Below are 25,148 nucleotides of genomic sequence, written 5' to 3'. Positions count from 1 at the left end.
TCTTCCTGCGGAATTCTCTACGTTGTTGGGGGGACACGGAGGCCCCGAGTTGCATAGGTATCTCTGAATCTTTCGGGGAGGAACGAAGCAACGGAGCTTCGGGAGGCATCATGGGGGAGTCGGAGGAGAAAACACATAAACGTTCACGTTGTCGTTCCCTGAGACGTCGGTCAAGTCGTACCGCTAAAGCCATAACCTGGTCTAGGGAGTCAGAAGAGGGATAGCTAACTAGCAGGTCTTTCAGGGCATTTGACAGACCCAACCTAAACTGGCACCTCAAGGCAGGGTCATTCCACCGAGAAGCTACGCACCACTTCCGAATGTCAGATCAATACTCCTCAACAGGTCTCTTACCCTGACTTAAGGTCACCAGCTGACTCTCGGCAAAGGCAGTCCTGTCAGTCTCGTCATAAATAAGTCCGAGAGCAGAAAAGAAACAATCAACGGAGGAAAGTTCAGGGGCGTCAGGAGCCAAGGAGAAGGCCCACTCTTGGGGCCCTTCCTGGAGCCGGGACATAATTATACCCACCCGCTGGCTCTCAGAACCTGAGGAATGAGGCTTTAAACGAAAGTAAAGCCTACAACTCTCCCGAAAGGAGAGAAAAGCCCTCCGGTCCCCTGAGAACCGGTCGGGCAACTTGAGGTGGGGTTCGAGAGGTGCGGTGAGGGGAACTACCAGGGTAGCATCAGGCTGGTTGACCCTCTGAGCCAGGGTCTGGACCTGTAGGGAGAGACCCTGCATTTGCTGAGCCAGGGTCTCACGGGGATCCATAGTGGTGTCAGGGACCAGGGGTAGACTAGGTATGGGCTTGTGATTATGTAATGGCAGGGGGTAGGGAGACGGACAAGTGAGCCCTAATCTACCCGCCACTCTGTCCCTGCCTACTTGCAACGACCCGCCCTAGGCGACGGGGTACAACTGGGCGGCGGTCCCTGCGCTCAGTAAGTGCACGACAAACACGACAAACACACGAACACAAGAAAGGAAAAGGGGCCGTTGCCCACGGCAACACTGTGAGCAACCAGAGTGGTGAAAGAGCCGAGTCAAGCCAGGAGTGTGCGAGGTACAAAACGAAAAGCAGAAGAGTAGTCGGTAAGCCAGGGTCTGTATGGAGCAGGATCAAAAATAGCAGGAGCTGTAGCTGGGCCAGGAAACCACAAGGAAAGAATCACAAGCACCGAGGGACAGGAAGTGCAGGCTTAAATAGACCGAGGGCGGGAGCTAGCTGAGTCTGGCCAGGTTACGATAGGCTCTCCCACTCCTAAGCCTACCAGCCTGAATGGTGGAAGCAGGAGTCAGTCTCAGGGATGTATTCTCAGGTGCTGACTGATTAGTTCTGGGAGTTAACCCCGAAGCTGTGCCTAGCAGATCCTTTACAAGGGGGCTTCTGAATTAATATTGCAATATCATCTGAAATGTGAGATTCTGTTAATGGCTGTTGAAGGTGGTTGTTTTTCTGGCAGTCGTTCTGTGTTTCTGACGCTGGACCTTATCCACAAAACATGGGGGAAAGTCAAACAACTGAGAGGCATAAATGGTGGCACGGAGGAATATACACTCCTGTGGGGGAATTGATAGTTTCCTCAGTTTATTGCATTAGACGGCTTGGAGTATTGCAAAGCTTATGAGGGTCTCTTAACCGGTCAGTCGGTCAGACTTTAAATCCTTTCATCAACATATGTCTCACAGGACAATCGGTAAAGGGGGCTAGGTCATCAACAGTGTAGATAATAACCTCCCCAGTATTGAAATAGAAACTCCACCATATATTTGAAACAAAAAGAAAGGAGTCGTATATTATATTGGTTTTAAATGCCACAGGCATCGAAAAGTTCAAACTTTATTGGACAAATACAAAATAAAATAATAAAATCGAGAGTTCAAATCGGACAACTGTATATGAGCTGCACATAGGACAGGAAAACACATAGATGCCAAGAGATAAGCTCTAATACAGAGGGCTAGATATCTAAAGTAGCTAAAATGGCAGTATTCTATATCAACAAGGGGTATGCAGAGGTAAATCACACGGCAGATCGTAACACAGACAAAGTATATACTATGATGATATCTGTGGAGGTAATGGTAATTTATAACACTGCTGTGTAGTACTCAAGCACTCAAATCAATAGGGCGCCAGCAATCATACTTGACGCTACTAAATCTCAGGGGAGATAGTTCCCATACTACAATTGTGATATAGATTTATGAGAAAATGAATGCGTAACTAACCCATGTCACTCCAAGTGTCCAGTGGCTCCAAGGTGAAGAGACCCCGACGCACATTTCGCGTGGATGGCTTTATCAAGGGGCGTTTTCTGGCGCCCTATTGATTTGAGTACTAGACAGCAGTGTTATAAATTACCATGTCCTCCACAGATATCATCATAGTATATACTTTGTCTGTGTTACGATCTGCCGTGTGATTTACCTCTGCATACCCCTTGTTGATATAGAATACTGCCATTTTAGCTACTTTAGATATGGCTATTTAGCCCTCTGTGTTAGAGCTTATCTCTTGGTATCTATGTGTATTCCTGTCCTATGTGCAGCTCATATACAGTTGTCCGATTTGAACTCAAGATTTTATTATTTTGTTTTGTATTTGTCCAATAAAGTTTGAACTTTTCTATGCGGCATTTAAAACCAATATAGTATACGACTCCTTTCTTTCTTTTTGTTTCAAATTTAAATCCTTTCAGCAGCTTCGTGACGACCTGCACATCCCACATAGCGGGTTCTACAGGTATTTACAACTAAGGCATGCGTTCCAGGCACAATTTTCACAGTCACTAGTGAATTTACAAGAGGATGCTATAGTCCAAACCCTTGGTCCTTCTGGAAATACAAGGGGGTTATATCATGGATATATCAGCTCTTATTGTCCAAATTTTTAGGGGGATACCCCCTTGTGGCTATGCATAAATGGGAAAGGGACATACCTGGGATTGATGAGGATCAGTGGTCCACCATAATGGCATCTATTCCAAATGTTTGGCTGAGTGAGGGCGGCAGGCTCTCGCAGCTCTATATATTGCATCGCGTATAAAAAACACCTATGGTGTTGCACCGTATTAGAGTTCGTCCTGATGCTACCCGCCCGAGATGTTGTTTCGAGCCTGCCGAACTCATTCATATGCTGTGGGACTGTCCACAACTGGATATGTTTTGGTCCGATGTCCTTGTAATTGTGAGTAGGGTCTCCTCTGTGTCTATGCCTCGAGATCTAAAGGTCTGTTTGTTGGGATTTGTTGATTGCTTAGCTTTAGACTCCTATGGTAAATTGACAGTGGGGTTACTATATGGGGCTTGGAAACTAACTACGCAACACTGGATACAACCTTCCCCTCCAAATGGCCAAGAGTTTATTGCAAGAGTGAACCTACTGCTTGTCAATGAAAAGGCTGTTTTTCTTAAAAGGGGAGCTCATGCTCGATTTGACCAACTGTGGGTTCCATGGCTGGATGCTGATGGACTGGCTTGTGCCACACTGATAAGAGATAGGGGGGGGGAGGGTCCGGACGCCTACGTCTTCTAGTTCATTGTGTCCTGAGTACCGTGTGACTGCTGTAAAACAGCAGGGTAGGTAGTAACCAATATATGTTTCGTATATATGTCTATGGGTTAGCTCTTGATGTGCCCGCATATGCCTATGTGGTTATATGTACTAAGTCACCCTCTGATACTTGTTTTTATAAATGTTAGCAGATTTGTATCTGTATGCACCCTGCGTGGCGAGAAATTTGTATGTCATCATCATGTTTCTTCTTTTCTTTTTCTCTCCTGATGCCTGGCCACACGGGAAGGGTGGGGGAGGGTGATCCCTTTCGTGTATGTTAATGTACGTGTTGAAAATGTTTAATAAATACTATTTGATTAAAAAAAAATAAAAAAAAAAGAGGGGAAAACAGCCATATGCAAGTCATATAAGGGCCAGTAATATTGTTATTCCTTATGTACACACATTTTATTATTCCTTATGTACACAGCTTATTCTAAAAAGTCACTTGAAAAGTTAGGAGCGCTTTAAGGATTAATAGCTGGATACAGTCTGTGGCTCCCTAAAGATATGTCTGTTCCCGAGCCATGTGGACATATTAATGTTTGATCTTGATTCAAACAGTATATACAGATAGATGTGAGCAGTTGAACAACACATACAGTATACTTTGAAATAACTTCTTAACCAAAAAAATGTACAGATATACAATTTCCTTCTGTGGAAAACGTTAATTCACCTATCTAATAACTGTCTACAGTTTCTAACATTGACTGTGAGAAATCTTTCAGCTGTGCAATATTTGAGGAGTTTTTTTGCATGCATAGCCTTCCCCCAGAGCATCTCGATGGGATTTAGATCTGGGCTTTGACTTGGTTATTCAAGAACGCTCCAATTTTCTTTTTCAGACTTGGTTATTCAAGAACCCACCAATTGTCAGACATTACTTGGTGGATTTACTGATATGTTTATGGTCATAGTCATGTTGAAAGGTCCACCTTCGCGTGAGCTTCAATATTCTCACAGATGGTCTCACATTTTCCTTAAGGACCCTATGTGATGGTAAGCTGCCCAGGCAATGATGCAGCAAAGTACACTTCGTATGTAGTTCAAACTTGTGTAGCCTCTTTATATTGTTAAACTCATGCAAATAGTGGCACAGGTATAGTGGTCACAATTGCAACTATTGTTGAAGCCAGGGGAACCCTCTGCACCACATCCGCTAGTTTCATTGGTTCACTGCATTGCGCCGCCTGTGCGATGCCGCTGGCTTCACAGGCCAGAAGAGGCCACTGCTGCTCTGCATGTTGTAAGAGGTGGTTATATTATTGTGTGAGTGGGCACAAAGGGAGTAGTTATTACTTTTTTTTATTTTATCGGAAAGAGGGTATTATTACTTTGTAGGGGGCACAAAGGGCATCATTTTTACCGTGTGGTGGGCACAAATGGGGGAATTATTACTGTGTTGGTGCATAAAGGGGCATTATTACTATGTGGCAGCGCAGAGAGGGCACTATTACACTTTGGGTCACTAAAGGGGCACTATTACTGTTTGGGGGCACTGAATAGATCACTATTACTGCGTGGGGGTATTATTACTTTGTGGCGTAGAAAAGGTGGTTCATACCATTACTATGTGGAGCACAAAGGGGGTCACTTTTAAAGTGAATGGGTTTCACTACTACCGTCTGAAGCACAATGTATCCACTATCTGTCCTCTTGTGCTGTTCATGCTGGGGCACCCATGTCAAGTTGGTAGTTGAAGCCTTCTCCGCTTGTAGATGATTTTCCAGACAGTGGAATGCTTGATTTCCAATAGTTTGGTGATCTTTTTAAATCCCTTTCTAGACTCATAGGCCTAACCTTCTTTAGGCTCTGGATCTAAGTAAGATGATACCACATATTATAAATACAAGGAGCACATTTTACCAAAATGTTCTCTATTTAAAATGTAGTGCTTTAAAGCAAACCTGTCAGGTGATTTGTGCAGCCCTAATTGAGAGCAGCATATGGTAGAGGGAAAGAATATGAGTTTTGTAGAATATTGGTTTTTATGATTTGAAGCAGGATTTCTGAGGAAAATAAGAATTAATTTTGACAGGACTCCTAGGAGAGACTGTGAGGCTGGATTCACACGAGCATATTCGGTCTGTAAAGGATGGAACGAATTTTGGCCGCAAGTACCGGACCGAACACACTGCAGGGAGCCGGGCTCCTAGCATCATAGTTATGTACGATTCTAGGAGTCCCTGCCTCTCTGTGGAACTATTGTCCCGTACTTTAATCATTTTTTCAGTACTGTCTCTACTAGTCAGTACTGTCTCTACTAGTTACATAGATTGAAAAAAGACACAGGTCCATCAAGTGTGTTTTATCGTTCAATCCATTATACGTCATTCTTTGCTGGATTAGTTACAACCTTCAGTGCCATTCATCATTAAATACGCATTTAGCCCTTTTCTTAAGTGCTGACATAGTATCTTCCATTACTACCTTTTGGCCTAGGGCACTCCATAGTTTGACTACTCTAGCTGTAAAGAACCCTTTCCTATATTGATGTTTAAAATGCCTTTCCTTCACACTCAATGAATGTCCCCTGGTCCTTTGTAAAGTTCTTAAAAAAATCATGTGCTAGTTCTTTGTATTGACCACACATATACTTATACATGTAAATAAGATCACCTCTAAGGTTTCTTTTATTCAAGCTGAATAAGCCCAATTTATTTAGCCTTTGTAAGAGAGATCCCATTTATTAATCCAGTCACCCGTCCAGATAAAGTTTTTGTAATGTGGAACTTAAAACTGAATCCCATATTGAAGATGTGGCCTTACAAGCTATTTGTAGAGGGGTAATATTACATTTGAATTACCGTATTTTTCAGACTATAAGACGCTGTTTTTAGCAAGAATAAATCTTGCTAAAAAGTCCCTGCGTCTTATAGTCCGCAGTCAAGGGAGCCGGCATCGCCGGACCCCATGACTGTTTCATTACTTAACCCCTTCCCGACCCATGACGTGCCGGCACATCATGGAGCTGGAGGGCGGTTATGTATGGAGTTGACTCACACACTGAGCCCGCTCCATATACTGCAGGTGTCATCTTCTGACACGCTGCTCTAACAGCCAGGAACAGCAATTTTGCTGTTCCTGGCAGTTTAAAGGGCTTGTGCCATAAAACATGCATCCCCTATCCACAGGATAGGGGATACATGTGTGATCGATAAGGAGAACGGGGACAGAAAGTTACCAAGGGCGCTGCATGGGAAGTTGTGACTTCCGCGTTCTGTGTCCGGCAGCTTCATAGAGATCAATGGGATTCTTCTGCGCATGCGCGAGCGGCTCTCCATTGATCTCTATGGAGCTGCGGAACAGATAAGCTGGACACAGAATCCGGAAGTCCAGGCTTCTCATGTAGCGCTTTGGGTGACTTTCGGTCCCCTGTTCTCCTTATCGCTGGGGGTTCTAGCGGTGGGACCCCCAGCAATCTCACATGTAGCACATATCCTGTGGATAGGGGCTACATGTGTTTTATGGCAAACCCCTTTAACTAGTTAAATGCCATGGTCACTAGCGACCGTGGCATTTATAGGGGTTTTTCTATGAAGGACATTTATAAAATATCCACAGGATATGTCATAAATGTCAGATAGATGCAGGTCCCACCTCTGGGACCCGCACCTATCTCTAGAACGGGGCCCCCTAAACCCCGTTCTAGCTTTCTGTGCCCTCCCGCTCGCTGAGCTACGCTGTTTACGTAACTCCCATAGAACTGAACAGTAGTTATGGAAACAGCGTAGCTCGTACGCTGTTTCAGTAACTCCACTTGTTACCAAGTGGCCGCTGATTCAAGTCCCCTAGGGGATCTAATAAAATGTGTCGAAAAAAAAAAAGTTAGATACATTTTCAGGAGTGTAAAAAAAAAGAATATTAAAAATTGTAAAAAAAACCTTTTCCCATTTTTCCCCAAGCACAATGTAAAAAATAAAATTATTTGGTATCACTGTGTCCGTAAAAGTCCGATTATTTAACTCGCACGGTGAGTTTAAATATGTAAAACATCCAAATAGTTTTTTGGTCACCTTAGTGCTTAAAATATGAAATAAAAAAAAAGTGATAAAAAAAATCGTATGTACCAAAAAATGGTGCCAATAAAACTACAGCTCGTCCCGCAAAAAATAAGCCAACACACCGCTCAATCGATGAAAAAAATATAAAAAAATGTTGGCTCTCAGAATGTGGTGAAACAAATAATTTTTTTCCTATTTTTTGTTGTCTAAAACCTGGGTACGTCTTATGGTCAGGTGCGTCTTCTAGTCCGAAAAATCCGGTACATGTTTTTAGCTTTTTTTTTTTACAAGGATTAACACTGCTTTGTCATCAGAAATCTTGCTTCAAATTATATAAACGTATATATTACGAAGCTCAGCTTCTTTCCCTTTATCATATGCTGCTCTCAGCATAGGGCTGAATAAATCACCTGAAAGGTTCATATTAAGGTACTGTTAAATGTACGGTTGTACTTGGTTGTACAGAAGGAAATTGCGTATCTGTGAATTTGTTAAATAAAATTCGAACTTTCGTTTTTTTTTAATACATCACAATTATTTTTACTGTTTGCAATAAAGATGAAATATTGATGTATCCACATATGTTAAAAAAAACAAAACAAAGCTTTACATGGGGTGTCCTTACTTTTTACAAGATTATAAAATGTGTATATTATGGACACAAAATATGGCTGCTAATGATCATGATAATATCCAATGAATATCACGTTGTCCTTCACAGGATGCTAACCTTCTCTAACAATGTGGAACCAGCAAATGGGTTCTTAGGTCGATATTTGCGTCGAAAGCTGCTAGAATCTGAAGGCAGCATTGGAACTGGACATGGAGAGCTACTCAAGGTTCTCGACTGGGTCCCCCGGCTGTGGTACCATTTGCACACCTTCCTGGAAAAGCACAGTACTCCAGACTTCCTCATAGGTATACAAAAAAAAAATGCCTTATATTATGTTTCTTCAATGTGGCGTAAACTTTACTTTTCATTTGTTTTCTGCATAATCTAGCTAACTAAAGCATTATTTAACCAAACAAGAAAAGGACCATGGAGTCTATAAGTCAAAAAATATATATAATCTTTTTATTACACAACAATATTATACTGGTTACACATATGTGTTTCTAAAAATGAATCACAAATAAAAGCATGGCCGCCAAACAAGAGTCAAATGTTCAACAAATGAAATCATGTGAATATGAGCTTGTTAGAATATACCTCAAGACAAATGCATATAGCGTAGTATGAATGTAGTAGGGTATACTAGTTACAAATTGTAATGACGGGGGGTAGGGAAACGGACAAGTGAGCCCTAGTCTACCCGCCACTCTGTCCCTGCCTACTTGCAACGACCCGCCCTAGGCGACGGGGTACAACTGGGCGGCGGTCCCTGCGCTCAGTAAGTGCACGACAAACATGCAAGGGAAAGGGGCAGTTGCCCACGGCAACACCGTGAGCAACCAGGGTGGTGAACGAGCCGAGTCAAGCCAGGAGTGTGCGAGGTACCAAACGAAGAGCAGAAGAGTAGTCAGTAAGCCAGGGTCTGTATGGAGCAGGATCAAAATAGAAGGAGCTGTAGCTGGGCCAGGAAACCACACGAAAAGAATCACAAGCACCGAGGGACAGTAAGGGCAGGCTTAAATAGACCGAGGGCGGGAGCTAGCTGAGTCTGGCCAGGTTGCGATAGGCTCTCCCACTCCTAAGCCTGCCAGCCTGAGTGGTGGAAGCTGGAGTCAGTCTCAGGGATGTAGATTCAGGTGCTGACTGATTAATTATGGGAATTAACCCCGAAGCTGTGCCTGGCAGATCCTTTACAGTACCCCCCCTTTTATGAGGGGCCACCGGACCCTTTCTAAGTGGACCTGGCTTACTGGGGAAACGCAGGTGGAACCTCCTGACCAATACCCCAGCGTGAACATCCCGGGCGGGTACCCAAGTCCTCTCCTCGGGCCCGTATCCTCTCCAATGGACCAGGTACTGGAGGGAGCCTCGGACCATCTTGCTGTCCACAATCTTGGCCACCTCGAATTCCACCCCCTCAGGGGTGAGGACGGGAACAGGAGGTCTCCTCGAGGGAGCCAAGGACGGGGAGCAGCGTTTAAGGAGGGAAGCATGAAACACGTCGTGTATACGAAAAGACGGGGGTAACTCCAGCCGGAAGGAGACAGGATTGAGGACCTCAATGACCTTATACGGCCCAATAAACCGGGGAGCAAACTTCTTGGACGGGACCTTAAGGCGCAAGTTCCTAGACGACAACCACACCAGATCCCCGACCATAAACGGGGTTAGCAGAACGTTTTCTATCAGCCTGAGTTTTTTGTCTGCTCTGGGACGCCTCTAGGTTCTTCTGAACCTGGGCCCAGACTGTGCACAGTTCCCGATGAACGACCTCTACCTCGGGATTGTTGGAACTACCAGGTGAAACGGAGGAGAACCGTGGATTAAACCCAAAATTACAGAAAAAGGGGGAGACCCCTGACGAGTTACTGACCCGGTTATTAAGGGAAAATTCGGCGAGGGGAATGAATGAGACCCAATCATATTGACAGTCAGAGACAAAACACCTTAAATATTGTTCTAGAGATTGATTAGTCCTCTCAGTTTGGCCATTGGTTTCAGGATGGAAGGCAGAGGAGAAGGACAGATCAATCTCCAAATTCATACAGAAGGCTCTCCAAAACAATGAAACAAATTGTACCCCTCTGTCCGAAACAATATTGACAGGGACCCCATGGAGACGCAGGATGTGTTTGACAAACAAGGTAGCCAACGTCTTGGCGTTGGGTAGTTTCTTGAGGGGCACAAAGTGGCACATCTTACTGAAGTGGTCTACTACCACCCACACCACCGACTTGCCTTGGGATGGAGGCAAATCGGTGATAAAATCCATGGAGATATGTGTCCAAGGTCTCTGGGGAATGGGCAACGAACGCAGTAAGCCCGCTGGTCGGGACCTGGGAGTCTTGGACCTAGCACAAACCTCACAAGCGGTGACGTATGCCTTAACGTCTTTAGGCAACCCAGGCCGCCAATAGTTTCTAGTAATGAGGTGTTTGGTACCCAGGATGCCTGGATGACCAGATAGTGCGGAGTCATGATTTTCCCTAAGTACCCTTAGCCGGAATTGCAGGGGAACAAACAGCTTGTTCTCAGGAAGGTTCCCGGGAGCTGAACCTTGATCAGCAGCAATTTCAGAGACTAAATCAGAATCGATCGAGGAAATGATTATACCTGGAGGCAAAATACAAGCAGGATCTTCCTCCGAAGGAGGGCTGGCCATGAAGCTACGCGACAGTGCATCAGCCTTAATATTTTTAGACCCAGCCCTATAGGTAACCAAAAAATTGAATCTGGTAAAAAATAACGCCCATCGAGCTTGTCTCGGGTTTAGCCTCCGGGCAGATTCTAGGAAAACCAGATTCTTGTGGTCGGTAAGGACTGTTACCTGGTGCCTAGCCCCCTCCAGGAAGTGGCGCCACTCTTCAAATGCCCATTTAATGGCTAAGAGTTCGCGGTTGCCAATATCATAGTTACTCTCAGTTGGCGAAAACTTCCTGGAGAAGTAGGCACAGGTGCGGAGATGGGTGAGGGACCTGGTACCCTGGGACAAGACAGCCCCCACTCCCACCTCAGATGCGTTAACTTCCACGATAAATGGCTCCATTTGGTTGGGCTGAACCAGCACCGGGGCCGAGATAAAGCACCTCTTAAGGACCTCAAAAGCCTGGACAGCCTCAGGAGGCCAGTGGAGGAGATCAGCTCCTTTGCGAGTGAGGTCCGTAAGAGGCTTAGCGATGACCGAGAAGTTAGCAATAAATCTCCTGTAATAATTAGCGAACCCCAAAAAACACTGTAACGCCTTCAGGGAGGCAGGTTGGACCCATTCCGCCACAGCCTGAACCTTGGCGGGGTCCATGCGGAATTCATGAGGAGTGAGGATTTGACCCAAAAATGGTATTTCCTGTACCCCAAACACACATTTTTCGGTTTTGGCAAACAGTTTGTTTTCCCGAAGGACCTGGAGCACCTTCCTGACATGCTCAATGTGGGAGGACCAGTCCTTGGAAAACACCAGTATGTCATCAAGGTACACTACAAGAAATATCCCCAGGTAATTTCTCAAAATCTCATTTATGAAATTCTGGAAGACCGCAGGGGCATTACACAACCCAAAGGGCATGACGAGGTATTCGAAATGGCCTTCGGGCGTGTTAAACGCAGTCTTCCACTCATCCCCCTCTTTGATGCGGATAAGGTTATACGCCCCCCGTAGATCCAACTTAGAGAACCATTGGGCCCCCTGAACCTGATTGAAGAGATCAGGAATCAAAGGAAGGGGATACTGGTTCCTTACCGTGACCTTATTCAGGCTACGGTAGTCAATGCATGGCCTAAGACCACCATCCTTCTTCCCTACGAAGAAGAAGCCAGCACCTACCGGAGAAGTAGAGGGACGAATGTAACCCTTGGCCAGGCATTCCTGGATATACTCTCTCATGGCTTCACGTTCGGGACAAGAAGGATTAAATATCCTACCCTTAGGAAGCTTAGCTCCTGGTACCAATTCGATAGCGCAATCGTATTCTCTATGAGGAGGTAACACTTCGGAGGCCTCCTTAGAGAAAACATCAGCGAAGTCCTGAACAAACTCGGGTATCGTGTTCGCCTCCTCAGGGGGAGAAATAGAATTAACAGAAAAACATGACGTAAAACATTCATTACCCCATTTGGTTAGCTCCCCAGTATTCCAGTCAAACGTGGGATTATGCAACTGCAACCAGGGAAGGCCTAGAACCAAATCGTACGATAATCCCTGCATCAACAGTACAGAGCACTGCTCCAAATGCATGGAGCCAACAAGGAGTTCTAAAACAGGGGTATGCTGTGTAAAATAACCATTAGCAAGAGGAGTGGAGTCGATACCCACTACCGGGACAGGTTTAGGCAAATCAATCAGAGGCATAGCAAGAGACATAGCAAATTCCACAGACATGATATTAGTAGAGGACCCTGAATCCACGAAGGCACTGCCGGTAGCAGACCTACCACCAAAAGAGACCTGAAAGGGAAGCAAGATCTTAGTACGTTTCCTATTTACGGGAAATACCTGTGCGCCCAAGTGACCTCCCCGATGATCACTTAGGCGCGGAAGTTCTCTGGCTGCATTCTTACGCTTAGGACAGTTGTTCACTTGATTCTTGTCATCCCCACAGTAGAGGCAGAGACCATTCTTCCTGCGGAATTCTCTACGTTGTTGGGGGGACACGGAGGCCCCGAGTTGCATAGGTATCTCTGAGTCTTTTGGGGAGGAACGAAGCAACGGAACTTCGGGAGGCATCATGGGGGAGTCGGAGGAGAAAACACATAAACGTTCACGTTGTCGTTCCCTGAGACGTCGGTCAAGTTGTACCGCTAAAGCCATAACCTGGTCTAGGGAGTCAGAAGAGGGATAGCTAACTAGCAGGTCTTTCAGGGCATTCGACAGACCCAACCTAAACTGGCACCTTAAGGCAGGGTCATTCCACCGAGAAGCTACGCACCACTTCCTAAAGTCAGAACAATACTCCTCAACAGGTCTCTTACCCTGACGTAAAGTCACCAGCTGACTCTCGGCAAAGGCAGTCCTGTTAGTCTCGTCATAAATAAGTCCGAGAGCAGAAAAGAAACAATCAACGGAGGAAAGTTCAGGGGCGTCAGGAGCCAAGGAGAAGGCCCACTCTTGGGGCCCTTCCTGGAGCCGGGACATAATTATACCCACTCGCTGGCTCTCAGAACCTGAGGAATGAGGCTTTAAACGAAAGTAAAGCCTACAACTCTCCCGAAAGGAGAGAAAAGCCCTCCGGTCCCCTGAGAACCGGTCGGGCAACTTGAGGTGGGGTTCAAGAGGTGAGGTGAGGGGAACTACCAAGGTAGCATCAGGCTGGTTGACTCTCTGAGCCAGGGCCTGGACCTGTAGGGAGAGACCCTGCATTTGCTGAGCCAGGCTCTCCCGGGGGTCCATAGTTGTGTCAGGGACCAGGGTAGACAAGGTATGGGCTTGTGATTATGTAATGACGGGGGGTAGGGAAACGGACAAGTGAGCCCTAGTCTACCCGCCACTCTGTCCCTGCCTACTTGCAACGACCTGCCCTAGGCGACGGGGTACAACTGGGCGGCGGTCCCTGCGCTCAGTAAGTGCACGACAAACACGACAAACATACAAGGGAATACAAGCAAGGGAAAGTGGCAGTTGCCCACGGCAACACTGTGAGCAACCAGGGTGGTGAACGAGCCGAGTCAAGCCAGGAGTGTGCGAGGTACCAAACGAAGAGCAGAAGAGTAGTCAGTAAGCCAGGGTCTGTATGGAGCATAATCAAAATAGAAGGAGCTGTAGCTGGGCCAGGAAACCACACGAAAAGAATCACAAGCACCGAGGGACAGGAAGGGCAGGCTTAAATAGACCGAGGGCGGGAGCTAGCTGAGTCTGGCCAGGTTGCGATAGGCTCTCCCACTTCTAAGCCTGCCAGCCTGAGTGGTGGAAGCTGGAGTCAGTCTCAGGGATGTAGATTCAGGTGCTGACTGATTAATTATGGGAGTTAACCCCGAAGCTGTGCCTGGCAGATCCTTTACACAAATAATGTTTTCTGCTGTTTGAGGATAAATAGGAAGGATGTTAATAACATATACTGAAGATTAGGTTACCAACGGACCAATAGAAAGTATTGTATCCAAAGATATATTCATACATATGTGAATGCTAAATGCAATTTGTATATATATCTTCCGAGCAACAAGAACAACAAGCAATGGATAACAAAATACTAACCCATGTGGCTGAGACTCAAAGAATGGCGACCGGCCCCAACGCATTTCGGCTTCCGCCTTCGTCTGGGGGTGGCACCTACAAGTATATCCTTCCTATTTATCTTAAATAGTAGCCAATCAGAGACCGATTGGCCAGGTGAACGTAATGCACCAAATATTTACCTCAATCAACTGTTGGCGTCATGTCCGCGTTTGTCGATAGACAATAGTCACATGGTGTGGGTATCATGTGATGCGTGATGAGTCGCAGCAGCGTCTCTTGTCACGTGCACATCAAGATGCCGACTCGTGGTGAGTTGCTTGGGACGCCAGCGCATGCGCACTTGATTGAGGTATGTTTACAATGAATCTACCAAATACGATATATATATATAAAGAAGAGTTCCGCAACATTTGATGGAAATTCCATATTCAATACTTATACATATATTCCCTACCTTAATTATGTTTAGCCAAAAAGTTATTATTATTTTGACATAAGAAAGATCCTTTGGACATTCGGCACAGAACATTAAAAAAATATATATATATATAAAAAATGATTATATTAGAATATAAAACACATTACTTTAAATGAAACAAAGGTTTTTATATATGGTACACAAAATAATAATAATAATTAAATATGGAAATAAACCATATTACATAAATATAATGTGCATAAAAAAAAATATATATATATATGTATATATATGTGTATATATATGTGTGACATTGTGAATAAATAAATAAATAAATACTATATATTGTAAGAAAATATAATAGATACATACATATATAAAAGTGCTATTCATACACATATGTGAAACACATGTGCTGACCATGGTGATATAATATGTGCAAAGTGATATGCAAAAAATAAATAGAAACTATCTAGTGATAAAAAATGATATATGAATATATACGTACACAAATCATATGCACGTATAGTCATGTGAAGAGATATTAAAAAGATATATACAACAATAGTGCCAACATTAGGAGTACAAAGATTGTACATTTAAGTGACTAAAGTGCAATAGTACAACAAATTCATTGAATTTAAAAATTATTCATTAAAAGTCTGTGCATTTCATTGTTTTCCACTGCCATATATATATTACCATGGGGATTAGTGAACAAGTAGTTGGAAAAACTTTTCCATACAAATCAGTATAACATATCATTTTAATATAGTTTCTTTTATTACAAAGTTGATGCATCTCTGAACATCGATGGTATTTCATAAATATCTATGTCTGATGAACTAGGAAGAAGGAAGAACATATGTTAAAATCACAAGAACATTATTACATTACAAAATTAAAAAATGATGCCACACAAACACATACACAGTGATCAGAGTAACGAAGCGTACCCATGCGATTAGTTTAAGCCTCTCGGCTGCATGGTCCTCAAAGTCCAGATCCATTTGCTTTCCAATCTTAGTAACTTCTTCATCAGATCTCCACCTCTTATATTCAGTTCCACATGATCTATTCCTCGCACCCTCAGTAGTCTGGAATTACAGTTATGATGCTGTTTAAAATTACGTGGAATCGTTTTTAGTTTTTCTATTTTGTCAGCTTCATGCACCTCCTTTGCGGATTCAATGTCCCGTACATGTTCACGGACTCTTATTCGAAATTCCCGTGTGGTCAGTCCTATATAGATTTTATTGCAAGGACACGTTGCATAATATATCACTCCTCGTGTCGCACATGTAATGTGCCACACGATTTTGAACGTTTTATTTCTTTCAGAATCCGTGAACTCTACTGCACGTTCAACATTGGGACATGAAATACAGTCTCCGCAAGGGGAGCAGCCCCATTTAGGGCCTTTAGTTCCAAAGAATTTTCTTCCCTGTGGGACTGGGGTATAGAAACTGCGGACCAAATGATCTTTCAAATTTTTAGCACGACGGTAAGCTACAGAAGGGAATTTAGGCAATATTTTGTTGAGTATCGGATCAGCTTTCAAAATCGGCCAGTATCTATTTAAATTGCCCTTCATCTCTTCCCAACGGGAATGATATGACGTGATGAATCTCACCTCATTGATTTTATTTACTCGAACCGCTGGTTGTAGGAGTTTGTTTCTCTCCGTTTCTTGGGCTCTTTTTTTCGCTTTCCTAATACATCGATTGCTGTAACCCCGATCCATAAATCTATGTTCTAGGTCCTTAGCTTGTTTTCTAAAATCTTCTTTCCTTGAACAAGTACGTTTTAATCTAAGAAATTGGCCTGTGGGAATAGCAGCAATCGTTTGTTTCGGATGTGCAGAGGTGGCGTGTAAAAGAGAGTTCACAGAGGTTTCTTTCCTGAATAGATCAGTTTGGACATCACCATTGCATTATGTTGCCTTGCTAGTATTTGTGAATATATATATATATATATATATATATATATATATATATATATATATATATATTGTTTTTAATATTTTTTTAACTGTTCCTCCTTTTGTCTTTAGCATTGACTGGATGCCTCTGAACAAACGTACCTCGGTTATATAGAATAGTAAATGCAGAATTATACATTTGAGTGTTGAACTTTATTTAGTTTTTTTTAGTCATGCATTTACTCACACCATAAATATACACTACATGACAGTAAGGGAAGAAGAAAGAAAAAAAATAACGAACACAAACTTTAATATCTTTACCCCTCACCACTGCGTATCAAAATATCACTCGTTTTATTTTACTAGCACATCTAAGGGTATGTTCACACACCCTATTTACGGACGTAATTCGGGCGTTTTTTGGCTCAAATTACGTCCGAAAATACGGCTCCAAAGCGCCGGCAAACATCTGCCCATTGAAATCAATGGGTTTACGATGTTCTGTGCACAGCGGCTGTTTTTTTTATGCGCCGCTGTCAAAAGACGGCGCGTAGAAAGACGGCCGCGTCAAAGAAGTGCATGTCACTTCTTGAGACGTAATTGGAGCCGTTTTTCGTTGGCTCCATTGAAAAACAGCTCCAATTACGTCTGTATTTGCTGCTGCGAAAAACGCGAGTACGAGCGAGTACAAGCAATTACGTCTGAAATTCAGGAGCTGTTTTCTCCTGAAAACAGCTCCATAATTTCAGCCGTAATGGACGCTGCCGTGTGAACATTCCCTAATAGTCCTTCAAGTAGATAAAATGTGCCTTCAAATTTCATCTTTATTCATCTGTAAATATTTTCTCAATATAAAGTCCCCTAAGTTTCTAAAACTTCTACGGTGTATGTTCCACTCGTGCCCTTTGCACCATTTAGTTTTTCCAGACATATGAGCTTCTTTAGCAACACCATCACAGGCGGTCAATCATAAATCCACTGCTTCAGTATATATTTTTATACAGGGTGGGCCATTTATATGGATACACCTAAATAAAATGCGAATGGTTGGTGATATTAACTTCCTGTTTGTGGCACAATAGTATATGGGAGGGGGGAAACTTTTCAAGCTGGGTGTTGACCATGGCGGCCATTTTGAAGTCGGCCATTTTGTATCCAACTTTAGTTTTTTCAATGGGAAGAGGGTCATGTGACACATCAAACGTATCGAGAATTTCACACGAAAAACAATGGTGTGCTTGGTTTTAACGTACTTTATTCTTTCATGAGATATTTACACGTTTCTGACCACTTATAAAATGTGTTCAAAGTGCTGCCCATTGTGTTGGATTGTCAATGCAACCCTCTTCTCCCACTCTTCACACAATGATAGCAACACCGCAGAAGAAATGCTAGCACAGGCTTCCAGTATCCGTAGTTTCAGTTGCTGCACATCTCGTATCTTCACAGCATAGACAATTGCCTTCAGATGAACCCAAAGATAAAAGTCTAAGGGGGTCAGATCGGGAGACCTAGGGGGCCATTTAACTGGCACACGACGACCAATCCACTTTCCAGGAAACTGTTCATCTAGGAATGCTCGGACCTGACACCCATAATGTGGTGGTGCACCATCTTGCTGGAAAAACTCAGGGAACGTGCCAGCTTCTGGAAAGTGGATTGGTCATCGTGGGCCAGTTGAATGGCCCCCTAGGTCTCCCGATCTGACCCCCTTAGACTTTTATCTTTGGGGTCATCTGAAGGCAATTGTCTATGCTGTGAAGATACGAGATGTGCAGCAACTGAAACTACGGATACTGGAAGCCTGTGCTAGCATTTCTTCTGCGGTGTTGCTATCAGTGTGTGAAGAGTGGGAGAAGAGGGTTGCATTGACAATCCAACACAATGGGCAGCACTTTGAACACATTTTATAAGTGGTCAGAAACTTGTAAATAACTCATGAAAGAATAAAGTAACGTTAAAACCAAGCACACCATTGTTTTTCTTGTGAAATTCTCGATAAGTTTGATGTGTCACATGACCCTCTTCCCATTGAAAAAACTAAAGTTGGGTACAAAATGGCTGACTTCAAAATGGCCGCCATGGTCAACACCCAGCTTGAAAAGTTTCCCCCCTCCCATATACTAATGTGCCACAAACAGGAAGTTAATATCACCAACCATTCCCATTTTATTTAGGTGAATCCATATAAATGGCCCACCCTGTAGTTCTGAACCGTACTACACTCCTCAACATTGAAAGGAGGAAAACTTTTGGAATTGTGGAAATCATAGGATCGATAGACATGTTAATAATATGCAAATGATAAAAAAATCAACATCTTGATTTATTCAGTATCGAGTATGAGCGTCACACGCAGAAATACATGCACTTACCGGCCTTGGCATGCTATCAATGAGGTTATTAATGGTTGTCTGAGAAATGTTATCTACGCTGAATGTACAAATCATCAAGATTGGCTGCTGGCAGCTCTCTATGCATTTGCGGACCAATCACCTCCCAGATGTGCCCGAAGAGAGACAAGTCTGAAGGCACTGCAGGCCATGGTAGCATTTTTAGGCCACTCAGGCTCGTCTGCTCACAGTAGCACGAGCGGTATGCGGCCTGGTGTTGTCCTGTTGAAAAATGGCTTTTGGGACTCTTTGGAGAAATGGTTGTACCACTGGTTCCCTGACCAAATCAATGTAACGCCGAGCTACTAGTGTACCTGAAATGAAGACTAGAGGGGTCCGGCTTCCGTATATTATGCCACCCCACACCATAATTCCAAGAGTAGGACCGGTGTGATGTTCCCTTGTGACGGCCTCTTCATTGCGCTGCCCACATGGTCTCCAGACCAATCTCCGTGTATCAATGCATCCGAGACAAAAGGGGGACTCATCGCTAAAGAGGATAGACCTTTATTCTAGCCTCCATTGCCGCCTTGCATTGCTCTATGATAGACTTTGTGGTTGTGTGCCAGAAGTCTGGCTCGTAGCTTAATTTTGTGCAAACTACTTCTGATGGTTTGTGTCAACACTGGTTGCCGCCCTAGGCTTGGGATGTGACGTCCAATTTCACTTGCAGTACAGAACGGATCAATACGTGCTATTCCTCCAGTCAGATGATCCGTCCATGCGAAGGTTCGCCTCCGCACACCTATTGCTTTCATTCCCAGTCGTTGTTGTTCTCCCAACCTCTGGAACATTGAACAGTGCTGACATCTCGGCGAAGGTGCGTAGTAATCTGCCAGAGTGATAAACCAAGGTTTCACAGTTCAAGGATTTTGTCCCTCTCAGTTTGCGAGAAGTGCCGATAACTGGCACATCGACAAAAAGAAGGAATCGCACAATCATCCCGCACCACTTAATCCGATTTTTGAGGTTTCAGGTGGCTAAAAAATGTTGCCTTTAATCTGGCTTTTATGCCCCTCCCACTTGCCACAGATTGGAGCTAGGTGCTTAAAAATTTAATCAATAGCAGACCTTAGCGACACCTTCTACTTCCTCGATTTGCATAACCTTACGGCTTGCCCTTCTTGGTGTTGCAAGTTCAATGTTGAGGAGTGTATATACACAATAGCCTGACATTGGAGAGGTAATGGTATAACCATAGATCCTTTTGGATTCTAATGCGTTTTATCTGATACAGAAAGTATGATACTTCCTTCCAAAAAGCCGTTTTCTATGGACATTCCCAATAGGGATGGTACAAAGTAGTACGAGGTAGCTCACATTTTGGACATTTTCTCTTATATCCTGGAATATATTTCTCCAAAGGTAAATCAAAAGCATAGTATGCATTATGAGTGAGGCAAAACACCATCTCTCTCTCTAAGTCTCTGACACTATTATCCTCCTTGCCTTAGTTTACACTGCCATCAATCTGGAGGATACCTCCCCTAGAGACTGCTTTGGCTCTAATAATTCCTTCCATTTACTAGCTGAAGCCAGTATATATGATGTATTTATAAATAAATACAGAGATTGAAAAATTACTGAAGCAGTCTGGTAACTTGTCTAAGGCTGTGTTCACATCACCGTCTGTGTTTCGTTGAGGGGTTCCATCTGAGGTATCCATTGGGTTAACCCCTCAGCGGAAAGGGAAACAGAAACCTCAGCTTCCGTTTCCCTCACCATTGAACTCAATGGTGATGGAAACCTAGCTAATGGTTTCTGTCTGTCACCGTTGTGACAGGGTTCCGTCTTTTTGACGGAATATTGGTTCCGTCTAGAACAACGGAACCCTGTCACAACGGTGACAGACGGAAACCATTAGCTAGATGTTCGTCACCATTGATATCAATGCTGAGGGAAACGGAAGCTTAGGTTTTCGTTTGCCTTTCTGTTGAGGGGTTGAGCCGACGGAAACCCCCGACAGAACCCCTCATCAGAAGGGCAACGGAGATGTGAACAGACCCTTACTTGTCTAAAGCTGATAGAGAGAGCTTTACTTTTATTTGATACCAGAATGTTAAAGAGACTCTGTCACCACATTATAAGTGCCCTATCTCCTATATAAGAAGATCGGCGCTATAATGTAGGGGACAGTAATGCTTTTTATTTAGAAAAAAGATCTATTTTAAACCACTTTATGAGCGATTTTTATCTTTATGCTAATGAGTTTTTTAATGCCCAAGTGGGCGTGTTTTTACGTTAGACCAAGTGGGCATTGTACAGAGGAGTGTATGACGCTGACCAATCAGCGTCATACACTTCTCTCCATTCATTTACACTGCACTAGCGATATAGTTATATCGTTATGTGCAGCTACATACACACACTATAACATTACTGCAGTGTCCTGATAATGAATATACATCAGTACTAGCCTGGACGTGATGTTTATTCAGAATCCTGACACTTCTGAATCTTTTCTGTGAGATTCCAGCAAGGCGAGCGTAATCTCGTTTGAAATGACAGGTTACATTGTAATCTCGCGAGATTATGCTTGCCTTGCTGGAATCTCACAGGAAAGATTCAGAAGTGTCAGGATTCTGAATAAACATCACTTCCAGGCTGGTAGTGATGTATATTCATTATCAGGACACTACAGTAACGATAGTGTTTGTGTATGTAGCTGCACATAACGATATAACTATATTGCTAGTGCAGTGTAAATGAATGGAGAGAAGTGTATGACGCTGATTGGTCAGCATCATACACTCCTCTGTACAACGCCCACTTGGTCTAACGTAAAACACGCCCACTTGGGCATTAAGAAACTCATTAGCATAAATATAAAAATCGCTCATAAATTGGTTTTAGCCTTGTGGCACAGCCGATTTTTTTCAAATCTGACGTGTTACTTTATGTGGTAATAGCTCCAGAATGCTTTTACCTCTCTAAGCAATTCTGAGATTGTTTTCTCGTGACATATTGTACTTTATGATAGTGGAAAAATTTGGTCGATAAATTCAATATTTATTCGTGAAAAACACCAAAATGTAGAGAAAATTTGCAAAAATTTGCATTTTTCTAAATTTAAATGTGTCCGTTTGTAAAACCGATAGTAATACCACACAAAATAGTCACTAGTTACCATTTCCCATATGTCTACTTTATATTTGCATCGTTCTTTGAACATCCTTTTATTTTTCTAGGACGTTACAAGGCTTAGAACTTTAGCAGCAATTTCTCACATTTTCAAGAAAAATTCAAAAGGCGATTTTTACAGGGGCCAGTTCAGATCTGAAGTGGTTTTGAGGACCTTATATATTAGAATACCCCAATAAATCACCCCATTTTAAAAACTGCAACCCTCAAAGTATTCAAAACAGCATTCAGAAAGTATTTTAACCCTTTAGGCGTTTCACAGGAAATAAAGCAAAGTAGAGGGGAAATTTACAAAATTCTCTCTTTTTTGCCGAAATTCATTTGTAATAAAAAAAAATTGTGTAACACAGAAGGTTTTACCAGAGAAATACAACTCAATATTTATTGCTCAGGTCCTGCAGTTTTTAGGAATATCCCACATGTGGCCCCAGTGCGGTAATGGCCCGAAACACCGGCCTCCGAAGCAAAGGATCACCTAGTGGATTTTGGGGCCAGCTTATTTTTAGATTATATTTTAGGCACCATGTCGAGTTTGAAGAGGTCTTGTGGTGCCAAAACAGTGGAAACTCCCCAAAATTGACCCCATTTTGGAAACTAGACCTCTCAAGGAATTTATCTAGGGGTATAGTTAGCACTTTGACCCTACAGGTATTTTGCTATATTTATTGGAGTTAGTCTGTGAAAATAAAAATCTACTTTTTTTTCTGAAATAACATAGACATTTTTAATATTTACAAGGAATAAAGAAGAAAATTCACCCCAACATCTGTAAAGCACCTTCTCCCGATTACAGAAATACCCCATATGTGGTAATAAACTGCTGTTTGGACCCACGGCAGCGCTCAGAAGGGAGGGAGCGCCATTTGGATTTTGGAGCACAGATTTTGCTGGATTGGTTTTTAGTGCCATGTCGCGATTGCAACCCCCTGGAGGGAACAAAATAGTGGAAACCCCCCAAAAGTGACCCCATTTTGGAAACTAGCCCCCTCAAGGAATTTTTCTAGGGGTTTAGTAAGCATTTATACCACACAGGTCTTTTACAGAATTTAGTAGAATTAGGCCGTGAAAATGAATATAAACATATTTTTCCACTAAAATGTTGAACTTTTTCATTTTCACAAGGGATAAAGGAGAAAAAGTCGCCCTAAATTTGTAACACAATCTCTCCCGAGTACGACAATACCCCACATGTGGTAATAATTTATTTTTTTAATAGAAATTAATTGACCTTTGCAGGACTGATCCTTTTTTGCTTTTCCCTTTTAGTTTTTCACTCCCCGCTTTCCAAACGCTATAACTTTTTTATTTTTCCATGAATTGAGCGGTGTGAGGGCTTATTTTTGGCAGGACGAGCTGTCGTTTTTATTGGTACCATTTTTTGGTAGATGCAAATTTTTTATCACTTTTTATTACATTTTATTTAGAGCTTTGGTGGCCAAAAACAGTGATTTTGGCGTTTTAAATTCTTTATTTCTTACAGCGTTCATAATGCACTATAAATGACAATTTTACTTTATTCTGCGGGTCGGTACGATTACGGCGATACCATATGTATATAGTTTTTTTATGTTTTGCTGCGTTTGCACAATAAAATCACTTCTTTATAAAATAATTTATTTTCTGTGTCACCATATTCTGAGAGCCGTAACTATTATATTTTTCAGTCAAAAAAGCGGTGTAAGGGCTTGTTTTTTGCGGGACGGTTTGGAGTTTTTATTGGTACTATTTTCGGGTACTTTTTGATCACTTTTTATTCTATATTTTGGGAGGGGTGGTGACCAAAAAATTGTGATTCTGGCATTGTTTTTAGTTAATTTTTTTTGCGGCCTTCACCGTGCGGTAAAAATAACATTATAGTTTTATAGATTGGGTCATTACGAACGCGGTGATACCAAATATGTGTACTGTTTTTTAACGGTTTCATTTTTTTCCTATAATAAGAGACTTATTATAGGAAAAAAAATCTTTTATTTTGACACTTTTGTAAAACATTTTTATTAACTTTTTTTTTTTTTCTTTACTTTTTACACTTTCTTTTTTACCTGCAGCTCTGATCGCTGCTAGAATACATTACACTACCTAGGTAGTGTAATGTATTCCAACTGTCAGTGTGACGTCACAGTCACTCTGACAGTTAGTCTACAAGGACCAGCCAGAGGCTGATCCTCATAGGCTTGCATACATGGCAGACCCGGGGGCCGTTGTCTGGCCCCCGGGTGCCATCACAAGCATCAGCAGCCCCCACAATTGCATGGGGGCTGCTGATGTGCTACAAACCCTGTACATGCTGAGATCTAAATCGAGCCCGGCATGTAACGGGTTAATTGCCGAAATCAGCGGCAATGAGCCGCTAATCGGCAACTAGTGGAGTGTCAGCTGTCAGGGACAGCTGACCTCCCGGTTCTCGATGCACACTCATCAACAGGACGTCTCTCTGACAGGAAGTCTATCAGGAGGCTGATCCTGATAGGCTTCCATACATGGCAGACACGGAGGCCATTAATTGGCCTCCGATCGCCATGCTAGCCATCTGCAAACCTCACGATTTCATCGTGAGGTCTGCCGATGAGCTATAGAAACCCCTGAATGCGGTGATTGCAATCGATCACCGCAATCAAGTGGTTAATTGCCTAAATCAGCGGAAATAAGCCACTGATCGGCATACAGTGGTGTGTCAGCTGTCAGGGACAGCTGGCCTCCCGGTTTCCGGTGCACACTGTCGCCGACAGTGTGCACCTAGAACCACGCAGTAACTGTACGTTCCTGTGCCTTAAGACACTGGCCAGATGGACGTACAGTTGTATCCTGGTGCGCCTAGGGGTTAAAATAGATTGTTTTTAGAAATAAAAAGCACTTCTGTTACCTACATTATAGTGCCCATCTCCTTATGTAGGAGATAGGGCACTTATAATGTGGTGACAGA

At 43.1% G+C, this 25,148-nt stretch overlaps 1 protein-coding gene across 7 annotated transcripts in view; it reads left to right on the top strand.

Moving 5' to 3' along the window:
* The window catches only part of NAV1 (neuron navigator 1), a 735,938-nt gene that overhangs the window by 684,006 nt on the left and 26,784 nt on the right, over positions 1–25,148 (top strand). For all 7 annotated transcript variants that reach the window (XM_075853621.1, XM_075853615.1, XM_075853622.1 and 4 more), the window contains one exon: positions 8,289–8,485. In XM_075853621.1, coding sequence (XP_075709736.1) covers positions 8,289–8,485 — 197 coding nt within the window. The remainder of the gene's footprint in view (positions 1–8,288; positions 8,486–25,148) is intronic.

This window comes from Rhinoderma darwinii, chromosome 2 (assembly GCF_050947455.1).
Source record: "Rhinoderma darwinii isolate aRhiDar2 chromosome 2, aRhiDar2.hap1, whole genome shotgun sequence".
In the NCBI taxonomy this organism is placed as follows: domain Eukaryota; kingdom Metazoa; phylum Chordata; class Amphibia; order Anura; family Rhinodermatidae; genus Rhinoderma; species Rhinoderma darwinii.
Note: the sequence above shows the minus strand (reverse complement) of the source record. Positions and strands in the feature narration are given on the sequence as shown.